Source organism: Nerophis ophidion, linkage group LG14 (genome assembly GCF_033978795.1).
Source record: "Nerophis ophidion isolate RoL-2023_Sa linkage group LG14, RoL_Noph_v1.0, whole genome shotgun sequence".
NCBI classification, from domain to species: Eukaryota; Metazoa; Chordata; class Actinopteri; order Syngnathiformes; family Syngnathidae; genus Nerophis; species Nerophis ophidion.
In genome coordinates this window covers 41,412,759-41,437,427 of record NC_084624.1, presented here as the reverse complement: position 1 = coordinate 41,437,427, position 24,669 = coordinate 41,412,759, and the positions used below count along the sequence as shown (strand labels likewise).

General features: G+C 41.2%; 1 protein-coding gene across 2 annotated transcripts in view; it reads left to right on the top strand.

Annotated features, from left to right (window-relative positions):
• Positions 1–10,107, top strand: part of crema (cAMP responsive element modulator a) — a 21,663-nt gene extending 11,556 nt beyond the window's left edge. Inside the window, exons 1-3 of one of the 2 annotated variants that reach the window (XM_061920778.1) lie at positions 1,596–1,795; positions 7,980–8,139; positions 8,265–10,107. In XM_061920778.1, the coding sequence (XP_061776762.1) occupies positions 1,765–1,795; positions 7,980–8,139; positions 8,265–8,409 (336 nt within the window). In that variant the 5' untranslated portion in view covers positions 1,596–1,764 and the 3' untranslated portion in view covers positions 8,410–10,107. Of the gene's footprint in view, positions 1–1,595; positions 1,796–7,979; positions 8,140–8,264 lie in introns of those variants that run through there. The other variant, XM_061920777.1, reaches the window with a different exon arrangement.
• The last annotated feature ends 14,562 nt before the right edge of the window (positions 10,108–24,669 follow it).

Here is a 24,669-nt window from a genome sequence, read left to right as displayed (position 1 = left end):
TGTTTGCAATAGTTTATATTACAATATGGATTGAAAGACAAAATCAGCCAAATGAGGACTTTTAAAGGCCTACTGAAACCCACTACTACCGACCACGCAGTCTGATAGTTTATATATCAATGATGAAATATTAACATTGCAACACATGCCAATACGGCCTTTTTAGTTTACTAAATTGCAATTTTAAATTTCCCGCAAAGTGTCGTGTTGAAAACGTCGTGGAATGATGACGCGTGCGTTTGACGTCTCGGGTTGTAGTGGACATTATTTTCCAGCCCGATCCAAGTAGTCTGCTTTAATCTCATAATTAACAGTATCCTGGACATCTGTGTTGCTGAATCTTTTGCAATTTGTTCAATTAATAATGGAGAAGTCAAAGTAGAAAGATGGAGGTGGGAAGCTTTTAGCCTTTAGCCACACAAACACTGCCGGTGTTTCCTTGTTTAAAATTCCCGAAGGTGAAGTTTTACTATGGATCAGAGCGGTCAAGCGAACATGGATCCCGACTACATGTCAACCGGAAGTTTTTGGTGAGAAAATTGTGGTAATAAGTCAACTCTTACCGGAGACATCAGTGGCGCTTCCGTCCTGCTTCAGTTGCGTGACTTCCCTCAGAGACTCTGGCTGTCAACACACCCGTGGCCACACCCCTCTGACTTTCAGGTACTATTTAATCTCACTAAAACACTAGCAACACAATAGGCAGATAAGGGATTTTCCAGAATTATCCTAGTAAATGTGTCTAACGACTAAATCGCTCCCACTGCAATCGGCTTTTTCTTTTTTTTTTACTTTTTTTTTTTTCTCGAGTCCTTCACTCTGAATTTCCTCATCCACTAATCTTTCGTCCTCGCTCAAATTAATGGGGAAATTGTCGCTTTCTCGGTCCAAATAGCTCTAGTTGCTGGAGGCTATGAATATAAACAATGTGAGGATGTGAGGAGCCCTACAACCCATGACGTCACAAGCACATTGTCTGTAAAGGCAAGGCTTTTTTATTAGCGAACAAAAGTTGTGAATTTTATTGTCGATGTTCTCTACTAAATCCTTTCAGCAAAAATATGGCAATATCGCAAAATGATCAAGTATGACACATAGAATGGACCTGCTATCCCCGTTTAAATAAGAAAATCTAATTTCAGTAGGCCTTTAAGCTTTTGTATTAAGAAGCTATGCCACTGCATTTTTTTCAAACTGCTATTTAGAAATTCAAGGATTTTACTGCTTACCGACATTCAACCCCCAAAAATAGTTTTAGTTATTTATACCGCCAAATGTTCGCAAACACACAAAAACGTAAGTAAATTCTTAAAAGAATGAAAATTGAACACAGAATGTAGCGACTAATAGATGAAATAAAAACCAGGAGTGTGGAAAATAGTTTAAAAGTTCTGCTCGACATAAATAATTAAAGGTTAATGGTGTGTCATTAGTTCCGCCTCCTTCTTTAGACTCAGCCAATCAGAGACGCCCGTTGTTTGCCAAGGCTGTCCAGTTGCGTCATTGCGTCCAAAAATACCCTCCCCCTCGGCCCTCTCCGCGCGGAGGGAGGAGGAGGAGGGGGCGTGTCTTCTCACCCAGCGCGTCTTCGTTGACTTCAGCGGTCGGCGGTGACGTCACGGTGACGTCAATGCCGGTAATTGTAATCCCGCCGCGAAGTTGACGGTCCAGACGGAGAAGAGGAGCGAGGAGGCGTCACTTCGGACTTTTAGCCGGCGAGCCAGTCACCGCGGACGGACTGTAGTGGAACACTGGAGGGTTAACATGGCCGTCACGGGGGACGAGACAGAGTCAGGTAAACTTTTATCAACTTCCTCATCCTATTTTTTTTTTTTAAACGATTTTACGTCTTCTTCCGGTTCTTGCGCGCGAGCTAACCAGCCTGGTAGCAACTTTACAAACTTCAGTGTTTGGACGATTTTGTGTGCTGCTTCAGCACTATTAGTACTAGTTTGTTAACTAATAGACGACTATAGGACAAGGCTGGCTGTGTAGTTGAATAGTGACAAAAAAAAAAAAAAAGCTGGGTTGTTGTGGTGAAGTGATCAAGTGTACAGTTGAATGGTTTAATCATTGTTGTCAGGCAGGATGGGGGAGGGAGGGGGGAGGGGGGGATTTGCAGCGTTGACGTCACCATGGTTTCCTGGAACACAACACGGGCAGGCGGGTGGGAATGCAGAGTGGCGAGTGAGACGCACACGCTGACGTCAGCACTGCCTTCTGTTATCTCTGTGTGTGTGTGTGTGTGTGTGCGTGCTTGCGTGCGCTCTTGTATTTCTACCCTTCTTGAGACATCAACAAGGAAAAGTACCTTCGATATGAGGAGCGCTCAACAAGTTAGGACATAAATCATGGTTCCAATAAGGAAAAGCATTGCATCTGATAGAGAATGTCTCATTTGCACCTATCCATCCATCTTTTTCCGCGTATCCGAGGTCGGGTCACGGGGGTAGCAGCCTAAGTAGGGAAACCCAGACTTCCCTCTCCCCAGCCACTTCGTCTAGCTCTTCCCGGGGGATCCCGAGGCGTTCCCTGGCCAGCCGGGAGACATAGTCTTCCCAACGTGTCCTGGGTCTTCCCCGTGCCCTCCTACCGGTTGGACGTGCCCTAAACACCTCCCTCGGGAGGCGTTCGGGTGGCATCCTGACCAGATGCCCGAACCACCTCATCTGGCTCCTCTCGATCCCATGGTGATGAAATCTATCAAATTTGGGGTGGTCACCCCCCAAAAAATTGACTGTCAACATATGAAATAACAACTGTGTAAGAAATTTAAATTTGCCCCCTTTGGCCAAAATTAATTGACAAAAAATAAAAAAAAATATGGATATAGAGACAGGGTGTTATCATTTAGTGGTCAATTGTACGGAATATAAGGTGAACCGTGCAATCTACTAATAAAAGTATCAATCAATCAATCAAAAGACATACTGTAATTACTTGAAGTAAATAAGGAAGGTTAGAAAACAATTACAAACAAAAAATACTCCCCTCCACTAAAAAAACAATGAACTAAAATCAGTCTTTTTTTAAAAATGTGTCAACTTTTTTTCTTATAAAATTGAGAACAATTTCTCATATTCTTTCTGTTTATGTAATATTGCAATATTTTCTCGTAAAACTGTTTATTACTTTTCAAAGCAAAATGGTTAAATTTGTCGTATAAAATTCTGACTTATCACAATATTGTTATTTTTTTGTTGTTCTTAAAAAATAGTGACATTTTTTGTGTAAAATTACGACTTTTGTCATTTTTCTGAGTAAAATTCCGATTATTGTTATATTGCAAAATGTTAAAATGTTCTTATAAAATTGGGACTTTTGTCAAGTAAAATTACGACGCTTTTCATGAAATTGCCAACATTTTAAGCTTTTCTTGTAAAATTGTTACTGTTATTGAGTAAAATTCCAACTTTTATCATAATATTGCACAAATGTTAAGTTTTTATTGTAAAATCTTTACTTGCATTGGGGGAAAAAAACGACTTTTATTATAAAAATACCAAAAATCTAAGTTTTACTTGTGAAATTGTGACCTTCTTGTGAAATTCCAGCTCATTTTTCACAACAAACTTTTTTATGTTTGCATAGTATGTATATATTATTGATATTGTAAATGCAGATAATGAGGTGATGATTTGTCCAGGGCGTACCCCGCCTTCCGCCCAAATGCAGCTGAGATAGGCTCCAACACCCCCCGCCACCCCAAAAGGGACTAGTGGTAGGAAATGGATGGATGCAAATTCAAATATTTACATGTCTAGAAAAGGTGGCCCTGAAGAGGTAGGCATTTTTCTGAAGATAACAAACACAAGAATGTGTGTGTGTGTGCGTGTGTGTGTGTGTGTGTGTGTGTGTGTGTGTTCTTGTATTTGTACCCCTCTTGAGACATCAACAAGAAAAAGTACCTTCCAAATGAGGACCGGTGAACCAGTCAGGTCCCAATACGGAAAACCATTGCATCTAATAGAGAGCCAAATACTAAAGTACATGAACATTGCTCCAAAGTCAAGATTTTTTGTTGATTTAATCTGCATACAAAAGTAAACATGGACATGTCAAAGGCAGCAATATATGATAAAACAAGACTGCAGCTAAAGAAGGACTTCCCTATTCACCCCCCCCCCCCCCAAAAAACGCCAGGTGAACAGCTGATTTTTACGACTTCCGGTGTCGACGTAAGACAACCCGCGTTCCATATGTGACCATATTATGAACAAATACACTACAGTACTAAGATTATAGTGGCCATTAATAGTTAGCTTCCAAAGCTGGGTTGCCCAAAGTGCAGCACGGGGGCCATCGGTGGTCCGTGACCCGTTGTCATCGGCCTTAAGTACATTACAAAATACAAAAAAATACAGATCTCATTTGCACCCCTGGTGGTGAAATCTATCAAAATTAGGGTGGTCCCAAAAAGGAGGGATTTTTCACATTGACTGTCTGTCGGTTTTAAAAGCGCTCCCCCTCAACCTATGAAATAACAAGTGTGTGCAAAAAGTTCAATTGCGCCCCCTTTGGCCACAATCAATTAAATAATTGAATAAATGGGTATTTAGAAACATTGTAATAATGTAAATAATAAAGATTAAAAACTAATTACAAACAAAAAATTCAAAAATAATAATAATGAACTAAAAGCTTACCTTTTTTATATTTGCATGGTATGTATATATTACTAATGTTGTAAATACAAATCTTTATATATCTAGAAAGGGTGGTCGTAAAGAGGTAGGAATTTTTCACAGGTCTCAAGAAGGTAACAAATACTAGAAAGTGTGTGTGCATGTATGGGTGTGTGTGAGTGTGGGTGTGGGTGTGTGTGTAGGAATTGCAGGGGAAAGCAGGCAAGACAAGAAAGTCGATGGGCCACCAAACTGCTGACTCATCCATTTACATAATTCAAAATGTTATGTTTTAAAAAACACAATTACTTATTTTATTTTATTTATTTATTTTTTTTATTTATCGACCCGTCATGTCTACAACTTAGTTTTTATGGCTGAAAAGGTCTTTGCAATACGGTATCATTTTTTTAATGTCCGTGGATTAGCGTGCGAGGTTACGCTAAAAGGGGCGTAACTGAGTAATGCAACACGTTATGTTCCATGGTGAGAATCTGGGTAAAGGTGTAGCTAAAGGAAATGATTGCGTAGAAAATGTAAATTGTGCGTGTAGCGAAATAATGTGCCTGACATAAACATTGCACTGTTAATCGACTGTATGTTAACGAAACTCAATTGTTGTGTATATACAGTAGATGCCCACATAGTCCCCCGCACATTTGCATTCATTTTATGTACTTTAAAGGGGAACCGAACTATTTTTGGAATTTTACATATCATTCACAATATTTATGTGAAACCAGAACACTTTTGCTAATTGTGAGAGACAAAGACTACTTTTTTTTGATTGATTGATTGAAACTTTTATTAGTAGATTGCACAGTTCAGTACATATTCCGTACAATTGACCACTAAATGGTAACACCCCAATAAGTTTTTCAACTTGTTTAAGTCGGGGTCCACGTTAATCAATTCATGGTAAATGGGACAAATGATGATCCAGAACCTTATATATGTTTTAACTTAATATATGAGCTACAGTGTTTCCCTCAGAAAATCTGTTAGTTAAGGTGGTCTCTCTGGCGGACAGACCGGGGAAGGGGGTGGGTGGGTATAAGGATCGGTGTAACTCGGCCTGTCGTCATCACGTACCCACCTCGTCGCTGCCACCACGGCAATAGACTACAGACTGCGGTGAAGTAGGCCGGCTTCGTCGCATGATAAAACCTACAATTTTTGGTTCTGTTTTCCGCTCCATTTGCTGAATGTCGATATACAATATACAGTATATCTCGATATTTTTTCCTTAGAGTAAAAACAAAACGGTCCTAGTTACCTGAGATACTAAGTCATTGATATGACTTACTAAGTCAAAATAATGACTTACAAAATCAAATTAATGACTTACTGTAAGTAAGCGTTTGCAATAAGTGTTTGACAAAAAGAGTTAAAAGTGGGGCCACATGTTCAACTCATCATGCTTAATTTATTACAGCATTTGGGAAGCCTGTAGTTGATTTTTTATTATGTAAATATTATATTTTTATCAACATGTCATTCAAAACTAAGCTGCTACATTACTAATGATTAATGTAACTATAGCTAAAAAAATATATAGTACAATAGCAATATGAGAGACTATTCATCCCTGAACACCAATTACATTATAATATAAATGATCAGAGACAGCTTCAGTAAACTCTTTTTTTAACATAATGTCCTTTTTTGCTGCTTCAACACAGCTTAGTCAACACATAAAACAGTAAAGTGACATAACTTAGTTGTTAACTGTAACTGTAAACAAGAAATACAAACTGAACATAATAAAATAAACACTTACTGTACAATTTCTGCTCTCACTGGCGTGCCAACTGATTGGATGTTCATATCTTCCCGTTTAGATAGCAGGAGTCTACTGTGTATGTAACAGATACACAAAAGCCGCCACACCATTCCTCCATGAAACGGGAAGTAGTTTCCTAGCTTACAAACACAAATATTCTAACATTAGTAGCATAACATAACATAAGTAGCTAACATTTTATGTTTGCTACTTCTCTTTGTTTTTAATTTCTATTTCCTATTTTCTGCTGGATTTATTCTCTACTTCTTGCTGCAGCTGTCACATATACTCTGATATTGTACATGGTAATTGTTATATATTGTATGTATGATATACACATAATACAATATATCAGTACAGATCCTATACCAGACCTGGGCAAATTAAGGCCTGGGGGCCACATGCGGCCCGTTAAGCTTTTCAATCTAGCCCGCCGTATAGTCCCAAATATTATTATTGGTACACTTCAACTGTGAGAGACAGAATGTGAAAAAAAATCCAGGAATTCACATTGTAGGAATTTTAAATAATTTATTTGTAAATTATGGTGGAAAGTAAGTATTTGGTCAACCATTCAAGGCTCTCACTGATGGAAGGAGGTTTTGGCTCAAAATCTCCCGATACATGGCCCCATTCATTCTTTCCTTAACACGGATCAATCGTCCTGTCCCCTTAGCAGAAAAACAGCCCCAAAGCATGATGTTTCCACCCCCATGCTTCACAGTAGGTGTGGTGTTCTTGGGATGCAACTCAGTATTCTTCTTCCTCCAAAGACGACGAGTTGAGTTTATACCAAAAATTTCTATTTTGGTTTCATCTGACCACATGGTATTCTCCCAATCCTCTGCTGTATTATCCATGTATCCATTTTGGTATAAACTCAACTCGTCATGTTTGGAAGAAGAAGAATACTGAGTTGCATCCCAAGAACACCATACCTACTGTGAAGCATGGGGGTGGAAACATCATGCTTTGGGGCTGTTTTTCTGCTAAGGGGACAGGACGATTGATCCGTGTTAAGGAAAGAATGAATGGGGCCATGTATCGTGAGATTTTGAGCCAAAACCTCCTTCCCTCAGTGAGAGCTCTGAATGGTTGACCAAATACTTACTTTCCACCATAATTTACAAATAAATTCTTTAAAATTCCTACAATGTGAATTCCTGGATTTTTTTCACATTCTGTCTCTCACAGTTGAAGTGTACCTATGATGAAAATTACAGACCTCTGTCATCATTTTAAGTGGGAGAACTTGCACAATCGGTGGCTGACTAAATACTTTTTTGCCCCCACTGTACATTATGTAAATATTACGTATATGTTATATTTTATGTTGCTATATTTAGTCTATCCGTCTTTTCCATCCTTACACTTTCCATCATTGTAACTGAGCTACTGTGTGGAACAATTTCCCTTGTGGATCATTAAAGTTTGTCCAAGTCTAAATATGAAGCTACGAAAAGTATCGTGGAAACGGTTTGTTTTTGCCTCATTCTGCATGCAAACTAACATCAGTTCATAAGATTTGTGCTTGGCGGAGGTAAAAAAAAAGTTGTGTTCCCTGTCCGCAGCTGCCACCGGAGACATCCCCGCCTATCAGCTGCGTTCGCCCAACACAGGTTTGAGCCACAGCATCGTGATGGCGCCGTCACCGAGCGCCACGCAGAGCCCGTCGTCGCATCACACCGAGGAGGTCACGCGCAAGAGGGAAGTGCGGCTCATGAAAAACAGGTCCGAATTCATCAGCTCCGCGTTTCCGTGACAACCGCCTTAACTTTTCGGCAAGTGCACGCTGCGGCGTGCACGCCGGGCCACTCGTTGGCGCCTTCCTGACCAACTCTTCTCTTCTTCCGCAGGGAGGCGGCGCGAGAGTGCCGGAGGAAAAAGAAAGAGTACGTGAAATGTCTGGAAAACCGCGTGGCTGTGCTGGAAAACCAAAACAAGACGTTGATCGAGGAGTTGAAAGCCCTGAAGGACATTTACTGCCACAAGGGGGAGTAAGGGCGCCCTCACACCTGCCGCCGCCTGCCGCCCGTCAAACCGCCGTGACTGTATCCGCTCACTCAGGCCTTTCCTAATGCTGCATCCCCCCCCACCTCAGTTCTCTTTGCGGCTTTTTCCCCCCACACAGAGGAACTTTAAAAAGTGTCGCACACGCTCCCGGCGTAAGATGAGAGGAACACGGGAGACGCCCAGGAACCCGAACGCACCTTTTGTGTTACGCTACACTCACCCTGAAGACGCCAAGAGACGGGAAGTAACCATTGTTCATTTTTAAAGCTGAAGTAAGGAATAATTGTCGTTTATTTTCGGTGCAAGCTGTGATTGGATTCAGAAGCCATTGTTGCTCATGCGTACAGGAAGCTGATAAACATGTGACAGCGTTTTAGAAGCTCAACTGTTAGCCGTTTGTGCTAAATGTTTTGGAACATCCTTAACGATTACGCCGAAGCTGACACCCGATGTGTGCAGGCTGGTCCACCCACGTGTCCCGAGTGTTAAGACAGGTAATGTGGGTGTTGCCATGGTAACCAGAGCGATGCCACACAGCTTATTATTTTCAGTTTAAACTCACATATCGTCAGTTTATTTATGGTATAGTACGGAGGTTCCCCAGCTGCGGCCCGCCAGCATCAACAATCTGGCCCCGCGGGACATCCCGAGTTGAGAAAAAAAAAAAAAAAAAAGCGGCATACGTCAGAACAAATGCTCTCAGGCAAAATATTGTTTCCCCTTGTCTCTGCTTTTCAGATGTACCTTACACAAGAGAAGTGTGGGATACCTTATTTTTTTGGGACTTTCTGAAATGTTTGAATATATTTAGGGATTTGTGCAGCCGGACCGGAAAAAAGAAGACGGAGGGAGAAATTGTGGAGAGGAGGACAGGACAAAAATGTGTGTGTGTGTGTGTGTGTCATTCAATGCGTTTTCTTTATTTTCATGACTATTTACATAGTAGATTGTCACTGAAGGCATCAAAACTATGACAGTTGTGAAGTGAAAACCCTTTCAGGTGACTACCTCTCGAAGCTCATCGAGAGAATGCCAAGAGTGTGCAAAACAGTAATCAGAGCAAAGGGTGGCTATTTTGAAGAAACTAGAATATGAAACATGTTTTCAGTTATTTCACCTTTTTTTGTTGAGTACATAACTCCACGTGTTCATTCATAGTTGTGATGCCTTCAGGGACAATCTACAATGTAAATAGTCATGAAAATAAAGAAAACAGATTGAATGAGAAGGTGTCTATATATATATATATATATATATATATATATATATATATATATATATAGACTCATAGAATCTAGACCTGGAACCCCCAGCCAAGTTCTTTTTACCCAATGTGGCCCCCGACTCAAAAAGTTAAGGGACCCCTACAAAGCAGCTCCTCATCCATCAAAGCACAATGGATCACCAGCATTCACAGCAGCAAAATGTGTATCAATACCATCACTAATGGAGTTTTATACGTTTTAAACACAAGAGCCCCGACTCTCTTTTTGTACATTTGTCGTTTTTCCATCATGGTGTAAATAAAGTTGATTTTGTGGCTATCGAGGGCGGCAGTGTGTGTGTGTGTGTGGACATGTTGGTGTCGGGGGTCAAAGTTCAACTCACCAGCCTTGGTCGTCTTCTGAGCCCACTTTCTTTTTTGCTTTGTTCAAATCTGTATGTAATAAAAATATTTGAATGTGACGTTTCCAAGTCTGCTTGCTCACATTTCATTCGGCGCACTTTAAGATGAATCACAGCCACCATGCTCATCCATCTCTTTATGAAGATAAAAGTGCTCATGTTCATTCACCAATATGTTTATGTTGTATGTAGAGCAGTGATTCTTAACCTTGTTGGAGTTACCGACCCCCACCAGTTGCTAATGCGCATTCACCAAACCCTTCTTTAGTGAAAAATAAAAAGTTGTTTTTTTTTCAAATTAAATAAATAAATGGGTTGTACTTGTATATCGCTTTTCTACCTTCAAGGTACTCAAAGTGCTTTGACACTACTTCCACATTCACCCATTCACACACACATTCACACACTGATGGAGAGAGCTGCCATGCAAGGCGCTAACCAGCACCCATCAGGAGCAAGGGTGAAGTGTCTTGCTCAGGACACAGTGACGAGGTTGGTACTAGGTGGGGATTGAACCAGGGACCCTCGGGTTGCGCACAGCCACTCTCCCATTGCGCCACGCCGTGGCTTGTGTTGGTATGGAATAGACTTTCATAAGTCTGCCATTGTCTTGTGCAGGCTTTTAAGTGTAATGCAGGTACTCGATAATCTTGTCTTGGTCTAGAACAGGGGCATCACTAGACCTAATACCGTACTGGGGCACACCTGGGGCACAAATAATTCATGTGAGCGTGCAAAGCGCGCAAGCAAAAACATTTTTAGCACTTATTTATCATTAAAAAATACATAAATAGTGCTTTAAACTATGATATCATATCAGATTATGTTGTATGGATCTTTGATTAACCACCTGAAATTAACTAATGCATTTGACCTACTTGTGCACTTTTTTACTCCAGACTTCTAAACTGCTACTGGTAAAAGCAAAAATTTAACATCAAATTTAACATCTACAAAAGTACAACAAAAAATAAAGCACCCCTATATCTCTGGGTTCTTTTATATTATTTAATTTCCATTTATGGCAATGTGGCTAATCCTATTTCAGATACACAAAACAATAAAGCCACAGTAGTAGAATAAATGAACAACTGTTGTGTGTCTGTTCAGGGAATCATTTTCTGAGAAGTAAACTGTAACAACTCGTTTTCATTTTTCAAAGTGGTAAATCACTCTGGACCAGGGGTCGGGAACCTTTTTGGCTGAGAGAGCCATGAAAGCCAAATTTTTTAGAGTGTGTTACCGTGAGAGCTAAGTAAGACCTACATTTTTAGAGTATAAGTCTTATATTTTATATCATTTTTATTCTGAAGCTAACCAATAATAAATAAAATACTTCTTTGGCAACACTAAATGGGCCCTAGTGTTTGAATGTGAGTGTGAATGTCGTCTGTCTATCCGTGTTGGCCTTGTGATGAGGTAGCGACTTGTCCAGGGTGTACGCCGCCTTCAGCCCAAATGCAGCTGAGATAGGCTCCAGCAACCCCCGTGACCCCAAAAGGGACAAGCGGTAGAGAATAGATGGATGGACTTCTTACCATTGATGTGACTTATTGAACAGGTGCGGTTGAAAACGGATGGATGGATTAAAATGCATAAGAATGTTTTATATGATAAACGTTATTTTTAACACCGATTACCGGCGGAATTATTCATTACTAATCGTGTTAAGTAATGTCAGCTCAGATGTAATTGAGAGCCAGATGCAGTCATCAAAAGAGCCACATCTGGCTCTAGAACCATAGGTTCCCTACCCCTGCTCTGGACAGACATGGAAATATTACAGGAACTGTTATACAGTTGACCAGTGGTTCCCAACTGCTGGGTCGTAACATAAAAGTGGATTGTGTCATTTTCAGTGAGTCGCAGTCAGATGTGTGCATGGAAAAAAAAAAGTTAAGGAACAAAAAAAAACAGATATTTTTAGCCATTTTTCGAGTGACTATTAGTGAGTATTTTAGCAAAAGGCAAACCGACTAACAAGTTGGAGGAGGACTCAGGACAGACATGGAAATATATATTTTTCAAAAATCTAAATGGGGCAACAAAACCCGATATTTTCAGCCATCTTTCTGAAAACAAATACAAAAATGTTACTATTTTTTCTGGAAACAAAACCAGATGCTTTAGCTGTAGCCATTTTTCTGGTGACAAAACAAGATTATTTTAGTCAAAGTCACACCGATTAACAAGACAAGTCTACTGTGCTATTTTTCTGTGAAATAAACTTGAATGATTTAAAAATTTGGCTCACGACTTGATGATAGGGAAAAATGTTTTTCTTCCTGAAGATAAAGCATTTGAGAAGCACTCAACTCACACATGCTTACTCCAAATCATCATTGATGCAGAAGCAGCAGACAATAACCAACATTAAGTTTCATGTTCATTGGAAATTCCCCCGACATTCAGCAAATGAGTGTTTGTCTTGATACAAGGAATAATGTTAGCTAACTTAGCATCAACTTAAGACAATGATGTTGCCTAGCTAGCTAGGACTTCACTTACATCTCTCATTCCTCGGTGCTTCTTCAAGGCTGCGGGCGAATAACTTTCTTAAATCCATCTAGGAGTTACAGTTTGAGTCAAATCAAAATCAAAATAATGTAATTAACAAATTGTTGTTGGCTAACGTTACCTACCTCACGCAGTGAGTCGCATCCCGTCTCTCTCTCTCTCTCTCTCTCTATCTCTCTCTCTCTCTTAACCGAGGTCTCGATCCACACGTGAATAAATTACCATATTAATTAGCCATGTGCTCATTGTTTCGTGGAGTGAATACAGTAGCAATCAATTACCATACTAAGTAGTATGTGCGCGGTTGTCTATGTTATGTGGACTTAAAACTCTGAAGCGTTCTTTTTTATTGGTGAATTTTTTACTGGGGCACTGCAGATCAACAGTGGGGCACGTGCCCCAGTGAAATATGTCTGGCGACGCCCCTGGTCTAGAATATACTTGTGTAATTGTGTCTTGTGTGTTTGTAAGTGCATTGTATTTTTACTATGGTTGTATGTAAGTCTGAAATAGTCTTATGTTCGACTAAAATAGATTTGTGTACGTCTTCCAAAGTCTTTGAATTGATTGATTGATTGATTGATACTTTTATTAGTAGATTGCACAGTACAGTACATATTCCGTACAATTGACCACTAAATGGTAACACCCGAATAAGTTTTTCAACTTGTTTAAGTCGGGGTCCACGTTAATCAATTCATGATAGCTTATACATGAAAGCTTATACATGTAGGTTTACAATAGTCTTGTGTATATTTATGAGTCTTGTGTTGGTCTACAATAGACCTGTGACTTCTGTATTAGACTTGTGAAGGTCTATATGCTTTGTATTTTTACTATAGTTGTGTGTAAGTCTTCCAAAGTCTTTGAAAGCCTATACATGTAGGTTTACAATTGTCTTGTGTATGTTTATGACTCTTGTGTTGGTCTAGAATAGACCTGTGACTTCTGTATTAGACTTGTGAAGGTCTATATGCTTTGTATTTTTACTATAGTTGTGTGTAAGTCTTCCAAAGTCTTTGAAAGCCTATACATGTAGGTTTACAATTGTCTTGTGTATGTTTATGACTCTTGTGTTGGTCTAGAATAGACCTGTGACTTCTGTATTAGACTTGTGAAGGTCTATACACGAATTGGTATGTCAGACTCAGCCCTGTCTTGGTTTAACTCTTATCTTACTGATAGGATGCAGTGCGTCTCCCATAACAATGTGACTTCGGACTATGTTAAGGTAACCTGTGGAGTTCCCCAGGGTTCGGTCCTTGGCCCTGTACTCTTCAGCATCTACATGCTGCCGCTAGGTGACATCATACGCAAATACGGTATTAGCTTTCACTGTTATGCTGATGACAGCCAACTCTACATGCCCCTAAAGCTGACCAACACGCCGGATTGTAGTCAGTTGGAAGCGTGTCTTAATGAAATTAAACAATGGATGTCCGCTAACTTTTTGCAACTTAACGCCAAAAAAAACGAAATGCTAATTATCGGTCCTGCTAGACACCGACCTCTATTTAATAATACAACTTTAACATTTGACAACCAAATAATAAAACAAGGTGACTCGGTAAAAAATCTGGGTATTATCTTCGACCCAACTCTCTCCTTTGAGTCACACATTAAAAGCGTTACTAAAACGGCCTTCTTTCATCTCCGTAATATCGCTAAAATTCGCTCCATTTTGTCCACTAAAGACGCCGAGATCATTATCCATGCGTTTGTTACGCCTCGTCTCAATTACTGTCATGTATTATTTTCGGGTCTCCCCATGTCTAGCATTAAAAGATTACAGTTGCTACAAAATGCGGCTGCTAGACTTTTGACAAGAACAAGAAAGTTTGATCATATTACGCCTGTACTGGCTCACCTGCACTGGCTTCCTGTGCACTTAAGATGTGACTTTAAGGTTTTACTACATACGTATAAAATACTACACGGTCTAGCTCCATCCTATCTTGCCGATTGTATTGTACCATATGTCCCGGCAAGAAATCTGCGTTCAAAAGACTCCGGCTTATTAGTGATTCCTAGAGCCCAAAAAAAGTCTGCGGGCTATAGAGCGTTTTCCGTTCGGGCTCCAGTACTCTGGAATGCCCTCCCGGTAACAGTTTGAGATGCTACCTCAGTAGAAGCATTTAAGTCTCACCTTAAAACTTATCTGTATACTCTAGCCTTTAAATAGACCTCCTTTTTAGACCAGTTGATCTGCCGCTTCTTTTCTTTCTCCTATGTCCCCCCCTCCCTTGTGGAGGGGCTCCGGTCCGATGACCATGGATGAAGTACTGGCTGTCCAGAGTCGAGACCCAGGATGGACCCCTCGCCTGTATCGATTGGGGACATCTCTACGCTGCTGATCCGCCTCCGCTTGGGATGGTTTCCTGTGGCCGGGACTCTCGCTGCGGTCTTGGATCCGCTTTGAACTGAACTCTCGCGGCTGTGTTGGAGCCACTATGGATTGAACTTTCACAGCATCATGTTAGACCCGCTCGACATCCATTGCTTTCGGTCCCCTAGAGGGGGGGGGGGGGGGGGGGGGGGTTGCCCACATCTGAGGTCCTCTCCAAGGTTTCTCATAGTCAGCATTGTCACTGGCGTCCCACTGGATGTGAATTCTCCCTGCCCACTGGGTGTGAGTTTTCCTTGCCCTTTTGTGGGTTCTTCCGAGGATGTTGTAGTCGTAATGATTTGTGCAGTCCTTTGAGACATTTGTGATTTGGGGCTATATAAATAAACATTGATTGATTGATTGATATATGCTTTGTATTTTTACTATAGTTGTGTGTAAGTCTAAAATAGACATGTGTAGGTCTTCCAAAGTCTTTGAAAGCCTATACATGTAGGTTTACAATTGTCTTGTGTATGTTTATGAGTCTTGTGTTGGTCTAGAATAGACCTGTGACTTCTGTATTAGACTTGTGAAGGTCTATATGCTTTGTATTTTTACTATAGTTGTGTGTACGTCTTCCAAAGTCTTTGAAAGCCTATACATGTAGGTTTACAATTGTCTTGTGTATGTTTATGAGTCTTGTGTTGGTCTAGAATAGACCTGTGACTTCTGTATTAGACTTGTGAAGGTCTATATGCTTTGTATTTTTACTATAGTTGTGTGTAAGTCTTCCAAAGTCTTTGAAAGCCTATACATGTAGGTTTACAATTGTCTTGTGTATGTTTATGACTCTTGTGTTGGTCTAGAATAGACCTGTGACTTCTGTATTAGACTTGTGAAGGTCCATATGCTTTGTATTTTTACTATAGTTGTGTGTAAGTCTAAAATAGACGTGTGTAGGTCTTCCAAAGTCTTTGAAAGCCTATACATGTAGGTTTACAATTGTCTTGTGTATGTTTATGAGTCTTGTGTTGGTCTAGAATAGACCTGTGACTTCTGTATTAGACTTGTGAAGGTCTTTTTGCTTTGTATTTTTACTATAGTTGTGTGTACGTCTTCCAAAGTCTTTGAAAGCCTATACATGTAGGTTTACAATTGTCTTGTGTATGTTTATGAGTCTTGTGTTGGTCTAGAATAGACCTGTGACTTCTGTATTAGACTTGTGAAGGTCCATATGCTTTGTATTTTTACTATAGTTGTGTGTAAGTCTAAAATAGACGTGTGTAGGTCTTCCAAAGTCTTTGAAAGCCTATACATGTAGGTTTACAATTGTCTTGTGTATGTTTATGAGTCTTGTGTTGGTCTAGAATAGACCTGTGACTTCTGTATTAGACTTGTGAAGGTATTTTTGCTTTGTATTTTTACTATAGTTGTGTGTACGTCTTCCAAAGTCTTTGAAAGCCTATACATGTAGGTTTACAATTGTCTTGTGTATGTTTATGAGTCTTGTGTTGGTCTAGAATAGACCTGTGACTTCTGTATTAGACTTGTGAAGGTCCATATGCTTTGTATTTTTACTATAGTTGTGTGTAAGTCTAAAATAGACGTGTGTAGGTCTTCCAAAGTCTTTGAAAGCCTATACATGTAGGTTTACAATTGTCTTGTGTATGTTTATGAGTCATGTGTTGGTCTAGAAATGACTTGAGACTTCTGTATTAGACTTGTGAAGGTCTATATGCTTTGTATTTTTACTATAGTTGTGTGTAAGTCTTCCAAAGTCTTTGAAAGCCTATACATGTAGGTCTACAATTGTCTTGTGTATGTTTATGAGTCTTGTGTTGGTCTAGAATAGACCTGTGACTTCTGTATTAGACTTGTGAAGGTCCATATGCTTTGTATTTTTACTATAGTTGTGTGTAAGTCTAAAATAGACGTGTGTAGGTCTTCCAAAGTCTTTGAAAGCCTATACATGTAGGTTTACAATTGTCTTGTGTATGTTTATGAGTCTTGTGTTGGTCTAGAATAGACCTGTGACTTCTGTATTAGACTTGTGAAGGTATTTTTGCTTTGTATTTTTACTATAGTTGTGTGTACGTCTTCCAAAGTCTTTGAAAGCCTATACATGTAGGTTTACAATTGTCTTGTGTATGTTTATGAGTCTTGTGTTGGTCTAGAATAGACCTGTGACTTCTGTATTAGACTTGTGAAGGTCCATATGCTTTGTATTTTTACTATAGTTGTGTGTAAGTCTTCCAAAGTCTTTGAAAGCCTATACATGTAGGTTTACAATTGTCTTGTGTATGTTTATGAGTCTTGTGTTGGTCTAGAATAGACCTGTGACTTCTGTATTAGACTTGTGAAGGTCCATATGCTTTGTATTTTTACTATAGTTGTGTGTAAGTCTAAAATAGACGTGTGTAGGTCTTCCAAAGTCTTTGAAAGCCTATACATGTAGGTTTACAATTGTCTTGTGTATGTTTATGACTCTTGTGTTGGTCTAGAATAGACCTGTGACTTCTGTATTAGACTTGTGAAGGTCTATATGCTTTGTATTTTTACTATAGTTGTGTGTACGTCTTCCAAAGTCTTTGAAAGCCTATACATGTAGGTTTACAATTTTATTGTGTATGTTTATGAGTCTTGTGTTGGTCTAGAATAGACCTGTGACTTCTGTATTAGACTTGTGAAGGTCCATATGCTTTGTATTTTTACTATAGTTGTGTGTAAGTCTAAAATAGACGTGTGTAGGTCTTCCAAAGTCTTTGAAAGCCTATACATGTAGGTTTACAATTGTCTTGTGTATGTTTATGAGTCTTGTGTTGGTCTAGAAATGATTTGAGACTTATGTATTAGACGTGTGCAGGTCTGTATATATTGTATTTTTACTGTAGTTGTATGTAAGTCTAAAATAGTCTTATGTTGGTCTTAAATGACAAAGTTATATGTTTTTGGTAACACTTCAGTATGGGGAACTTATTCTAAGTAAGAAAGACTTAATTTTGAGTTATTTGGACACAACGGGAACATATTCTAAGTAATAAAAAACTAATTTAGAGTTATTTGGTTAGGGTTATAATGCCAAATAAGGCATTAATAAGTACTTAATAATGACTAGTTAAGAGCCAATATGTTACTAATTTGCATGTTAATAAGCAACTAATTAATGGTGAATATACTTCCTGACACGATGGCGAGGCATAATGGATGCGTGTTGCTACCCCAGGGATGCAAGAGGACCAGGACAGGCAGGAGTTGCAGGTAAGATTAGATTTAATACAAAAAACAAAAATAATACTGGTACAAAATGCAAAGAAAAGGCGTGCCGAATGCACGGAGAGCTATGCTAATAATTAGCAACGAGAGCAGAGTACAGGAATAGAGGTGCAGAGCGCACGCAAAGCTAAGGCGAGACTTAGCAATAGTGATTACAAAAATAAGAACCAACGTGCGTGTTGCAAGTAGCAAACAAAACAGCCAGGAGGAACTAAGGTAGCAGGTGGTCTTAAATACAACACAAATAATTCAAAACAGGTGTGCGTAATGAGTCCGTGCAGGAGGCATACTTAGGTTGCCATGGTGACAATACAAAACAAGGAAGTGCGCTAACAAACGGGATCGGTAGAGTCCAAAACATGATCAAAACATAGTAGGACAATACAAAAAAGACAAACATGCTAGAGATGTGTGATCCGGAAGCCGGATCACAACATTACCCCCCCCTTAAGGGGCAGATCCCAGATGCCCCCAAAAACTGCAATAAAGAGAACCCCCTCCCAAAACCAGAAAGTTCACAAACGAAGGGAGGGCGGAAGGAGTCCACGGTGGAGGGTCGCCAGATCGCATGTCCCCGAATCCACCGAGGACACATCATGTGGCGGCGGCGGGTGGAACGCTGCTGCCGAAAAAGTTTTGGCGGGCGACCTCGAAAAGGCCACATTAGTGGCCGCCTCGCAGGATGAGGTGCCCGGCGAGGCGGACGACCCGGGCACGGCCACATCCGTGGCCGACATGGAGGAGGGAGTATCTGGCGAGGAGGATGACCTCGCAGAGGCCACGCCCGTGGTCGACGTGGTGGACGACGCCTCAGCACCGAAATCCCAGCAGGCTTGGAAGCAGCAGACGAGGGTGCGGGGACTGCAGCCAAAGCAGGCCCGAGTGCAGCTGGCGAGGATGATGCGGGTGCTGCAGCCGCAGGAGTCGTCGGAGGCGGCCTGGGAGCCGCAGGAGTCGTCGGAGGCGGCCTGGGAGCCGCAGGAGTCGTCGGAGGCGGCCTGGGAGCCGCAGGAGTCGTCGGAGGCGGCCTGGGAGCCGCAGGAGTCGTCGGAGGCGGCCTGGGAGCCGCAGGAGTCGTCGGAGGCGGCCTGGGAGCCGCAGGAGTCGTCGTCGACGCTGGTGTGGGCTCCAGCCCCGTCGTCGACGCTGGTGTGGGCTCCAGCCCCGTCGTCGACGCTGGTGTGGGCTCCAGCCCCGTCGTCGACGCTGGTGTGGGCTCCAGCCCCGTCGTCGACGCTGGTGTGGGCTCCAGCCCCGTCGTCGACGCTGGTGTGGGCTCCAGCCCCGTCGTCGACGCTGGTGTGGGCTCCAGCCCCGTCGTCGACGCTGGTGTGGGCTCCAGCCCCGTCGTCGACGCTGGTGTGGGCTCCAGCCCCGTCGTCGACGCTGGTGTGGGCTCCAGCCCCGTCGTCGACGCTGGTGTGGGCTCCAGCCCCGTCGTCGACGCTGGTGTGGGCTCCAGCCCCGTCGTCGACGCTGGTGTGGGCTCCAGCCTTGGAGTTTGTGCTGGTGTGAGAACCAGACTGGGAGCTGGTGTGAGAACCAGACTGGGAGCTGGTGTGAGAACCAGACTGGGAGCTGGTGTGAGAACCAGACTGGGAGCTGGTGTGAGAACCAGACTGGGAGCTGGTGTGAGAACCAGACTGGGAGCTGGTGTGAGAACCAGACTGGGAGCTGGTGTGAGAACCAGACTGGGAGCTGGTGTGAGAACCAGACTGGGAGCTGGTGTGAGAACCAGACTGGGAGCAGGTGTCGGCTTCAGCCGAGGAGCAGGAGTCGGCTTCAGCCGAGGAGCAGGAGTCGGCTTCAGCCGAGGAGCAGGAGTCGGCTTCAGCCGAGGAGCAGGAGTCGGCTTCAGCCGAGGAGCAGGAGTCGGCTTCAGCCGAGGAGCAGGAGTCGGCTTCAGCCGAGGAGCAGGAGTCGGCTTCAGCCGAGGAGCAGGAGTCGGCTTCAGCCGAGGAGCAGGAGTCGGCTTCAGCCGAGGAGCAGGAGTCGGCTTCAGCCGAGGAGCAGGAGTCGGCTTCAGCCGAGGAGCAGGAGTCGGCTTCAGCCGAGGAGCAGGAGTCGGCGTCAGCCGAGGAGCACTAAGAGACTGGCAGAGAGGAGGACTAGGACTACTATGAGGATTTAGACTAACACTAGGACTTGGGCAAGGACTTGTGTGAGGACCAGTACTTACAATCAAACTAGTGCTTTTATAAGGACTTGGGCAAGGACCAGGACTTACAGTCGAACCAGGGCTTGGGCAGGAACTAGGACTTGAGGTCAACCTAGGGCAAGGACTGGGACTTACAATCATACTGGTGCTCGGGCAAGGACTTGGACAAAGACTAGGACTTACAGTGACACTGGGGCTCGGACAAGAATTTGGGCAAGGACTAGGGTTACTGTGAGGACTAAGACCACGAGGGGAATTAGGACACGGACTACGATCAAGACTACACGAAGGTACGTAACTGGGACCGGGACTTGGACTACCATTAAGAGAATGACTTGAGCAAGGACTTGGGCTAGGACTCGGACTACGACTCAGTCTACGAGTTGATCTACAATGTTGGCCAGAAGTCGGACCAGGACTGGGACTAGGCTTGAACACCGGTGGTGGAGGGCGCACTGGAGGTAGTGGACTAGCGAGTCGAAAAGTCGGTGGAGGAGGTCTAGGTGGCCTTAGTGGCTTGACCGGGGGAAACACAGGTGGAGGAAGAAAAGTAGGTAGCTCATGTTGCCTTAGTTTGCATCTAGAAATAACATCTGTATAGAACTTAGTTGTGTCTATAGAGTCCAAAAAATCATAGTCAATATTTGAAACAGGTTGAGAATAAGACTCAACAATATAAAAATCCTCAGAAAAAATATCATCGACAGGGGGTGGTATTGAGTCACCAGGGGGCGTTGACGAAATGACGTCACCGTGATGGACCGGTGGGCCGGAGGTATGCCCTGGCCTGACAGCCCAGTCGGAAGAGTGGTTGGAATATGGAGAAAAAACAAAACTTCCAAACCTCAGGGAAGAGTACTGGGCTGTTGTCTGCGCGCTGCTGTCCGGGGAAAAAGTCTTCGCGGCTTGGCGAAGGGAAGACTTTTGGTGGTCCACTGCGAGGCGGCGTTGTGCTGGCTGTTTTCTGACACGATGGCGAGGCATAATGGATGCGTGTTGCTACCCCAGGGATGCAAGAGGACCAGGACAGGCAGGAGTTGCAGGTAAGATTAGATTTAATACAAAAAACAAAAATAATACTGGTACAAAATGCAAAGAAAAGGCGTGCCGAATGCACGGAGAGCTATGCTAATAATTAGCAACGAGAGCAGAGTACAGGAATAGAGGTGCAGAGCGCACGCAAAGCTAAGGCGAGACTTAGCAATAGTGATTACAAAAATAAGAACCAACGTGCGTGTTGCAAGTAGCAAACAAAACAGCCAGGAGGAACTAAGGTAGCAGGTGGTCTTAAATACAACACAAATAATTCAAAACAGGTGTGCGTAATGAGTCCGTGCAGGAGGCATACTTAGGTTGCCATGGTGACAATACAAAACAAGGAAGTGCGCTAACAAACGGGATCGGTAGAGTCCAAAACATGATCAAAACATAGTAGGACAATACAAAAAAGACAAACATGCTAGAGATGTGTGATCCGGAAGCCGGATCACAACACTTCCTGTACTAAAGTGTTATCATGTTTTTTTTTTACTGGTGCACAAAATGAACCATGCATGATCATCACCTTGTTCAAACAACAAAACCAACTCACAACAAATTACACACCTGCAAATCAGTCAACTGTTGTCGTATCCATAATACGCCGATAAGGAGAAGTGTGTATTTTCGCGATGAGTCCGGTGTGTTTTGACCTCCACCCGAACCCCTAGGGTTCCATCGAACCCAGGTTAAGAACCACTGCTGTAGAAGGTTTTGAGATATGTCTTATCTCCCTGCACAAACGATGCTTTGAGTGGTTGCCGTGGTAACCGTGGAGCATAGCTCGGAGGAAAGGATGACGCAGGAAATAACTTGTTTTTTTTTATTAAATTGGGAATTGCTGTGCAGGCTTAATGAAGTGCACAGCCTGCTTTGGCACGTTCAAACTCACCAAGCGTCACTAATATGCATCTTTATGAAGGCCTAACTTTATTAATTTCATACTTAACGGGGAAATAAGTTATACTATACTGTAACTTTAAACAGATTTTTTTTTTAGTACATACTAACGATCATTTTGATGTTGATACAGTTCAATACCTTTCTTGTTTTTCTTGCTCTCAAATTGTGTTGGCCTTTCGACACGAGCTTGTTTGGAATGGAATTTTCCACACGCTCACACTTTAACAAGGCCGCCCTCTACTGGTCATTCTCAGCTATAACGTACCAACCTTTTGAAAGCAAGAGCTACTTCTTGGGTACTGATTAATGAGAAGGGCTACCAGTTTGATACACACTTAAATAAATTGCCAGAAATAGCCAATTTGCTCAATTCCACTTTAATAAATAAATCTATTTATATATAAAAATGGGTATTTATGTCTGTCATTCCGTCGAACATTTTTTTTCCTTTTACGGAAGGTTTTTTGTAGAGAATAAATGTTGAAAAAAACACTTATTTGAACGGTTTGGAAAGAGGAGAAAACAAGAAAAAAATGAAAATTAAATTTTGAAACATAGTTTATCTTCAATTTCGACTCTTTAAAATTCAAAATTCAACCGAGAAAAAAAAGAGAAAAACTAGCTAAATCGAATCTTTTTCAAAAAAATTACAAAATAATTTATGGAACATCATTACAAATTTTTCCTGATTAAGATTAATTTTAGAATTTTAATGACATGTTTTAAATAGTTTAAAATCCAATCTGCACTTTGTTAGAATATATAACAAATTGGACCAAGCTATATTTCTAACAAAGACAAATCAATATTTCTTCTAGATTTTCCAGAACAAATTTTTTAAAAGAAATTCAAAAGACTTTGAAATAAGATTTAAATTTGATCCTAAAGATTTTCTAGATTTGCCAGAATATTTTTTATTTTTATTTTAATACTAATAAGTTTGAAGGAATATTTCACAAATATTCTTTGTCGAAAAAACAGAAGCTAAAATGAAGAATTAAATTAAAATGTATTTATTATTCTTTACAATAAAAAAATAAATTTACTTGAACATTGATTTCAATTTTCAGGAAAGAAGAGGAAGGAATTTAAAAGGTAAAAAGGTATATGTGTTTAAAAATCTTAAAATCATTTGTAAGGTTGTATTTTTTCTCTAAAATTGTCTTTCTGAAAGTTATAAGAAGCAACGTAAAAAAATAAATGAATTTATTTAAACAAGTGAAGACCAAGTCTTTAAAATATTTTCTTGGATTTTCAAATTGTATTTGAGTTTTGTCTCTCTTCGAATTAAAAATGTCAAGCAAAGCGAGACCAGCTTGCTAGTAAATAAATACAATTTAAAAAATAAAGGCAGCTCACTGGTAAGTGCTGCTATTTGAGTTACCGTATTTGCTTGAATTGCCGCCGGGGTGTTAATTAATTTAAAACCCCTTCTCACTCCTGCGCTTACCAAAGGCATGCAGTAAAAGTAAGCATGCGCTAATTATTTTAAAATCTCTTCTCAATCCGGCACTTACCAAAGGCCTGCAGTAAAAAAATGAGTGTGATGTAAGCTGGGACCTTAAATCCTACTGAATAACTCGTAATCTTCTTCCCTTTATGCGATTTCAAATTACCGGTATTGAAATCAGCCTCCTTCTTTTTGAAAATGATGACAGGGGAAGTGTCACTCATGACATCACGAGTTTGACCAGGCGGTAATAATAAGCATGCGCTAATTATTTTGCGAAGCGAGTTTGACCTGGCAGTAATTCAAGGCAGGCGCAATTCAAGGAAATACGGTATTTTTAGAACCTGGTCCTTACGTGACCCCTGCTGTACCTTGTCATCTTTACATGTGAGATGACATCAAGCTGTAAAACAATCTTTATGTTTCTATTTTTGCTTTACTTTGAAATATAGCAGGAAGTTATGAGTTGTGTCATGTTGTCATATGACTGTTTGGCAATTGTGTGGTTAAAAATGAGGAAGTTTAAAAAAACGTTATTTGAAGCAGTGATGTGTGCTTAATACTATATTCAAACTGTACCTGCACTTAAAAATACTTAAGAGTAAAATGAGCACTTCTTGGAAAAACTAGAGCTTAGAATACGAAAAAGGAAACGACGTCATACTAAATGTTATTTTATGACAAGCACTGTCACCAACTGACCACCAGATGTCGCCATTTCTCTTGTAATTTAACAACGCGTTAAGAAAAGCTAATTGTTTCCTTTCAACAATCTCACTGTTTTATCACTACAAGACAGTTTTTGATCACTGATCAATAAACATATTGTTTGTTGTTATAAAACACAGAACATAAACTACGAAGTTATTACCTTCAACAAGTTGGTGAGCTTCATGACAGAATCCCAGTCAGGGATCAGGAGGATGCTGACAGGCTGTTGGGGATAGTTGATGCTTT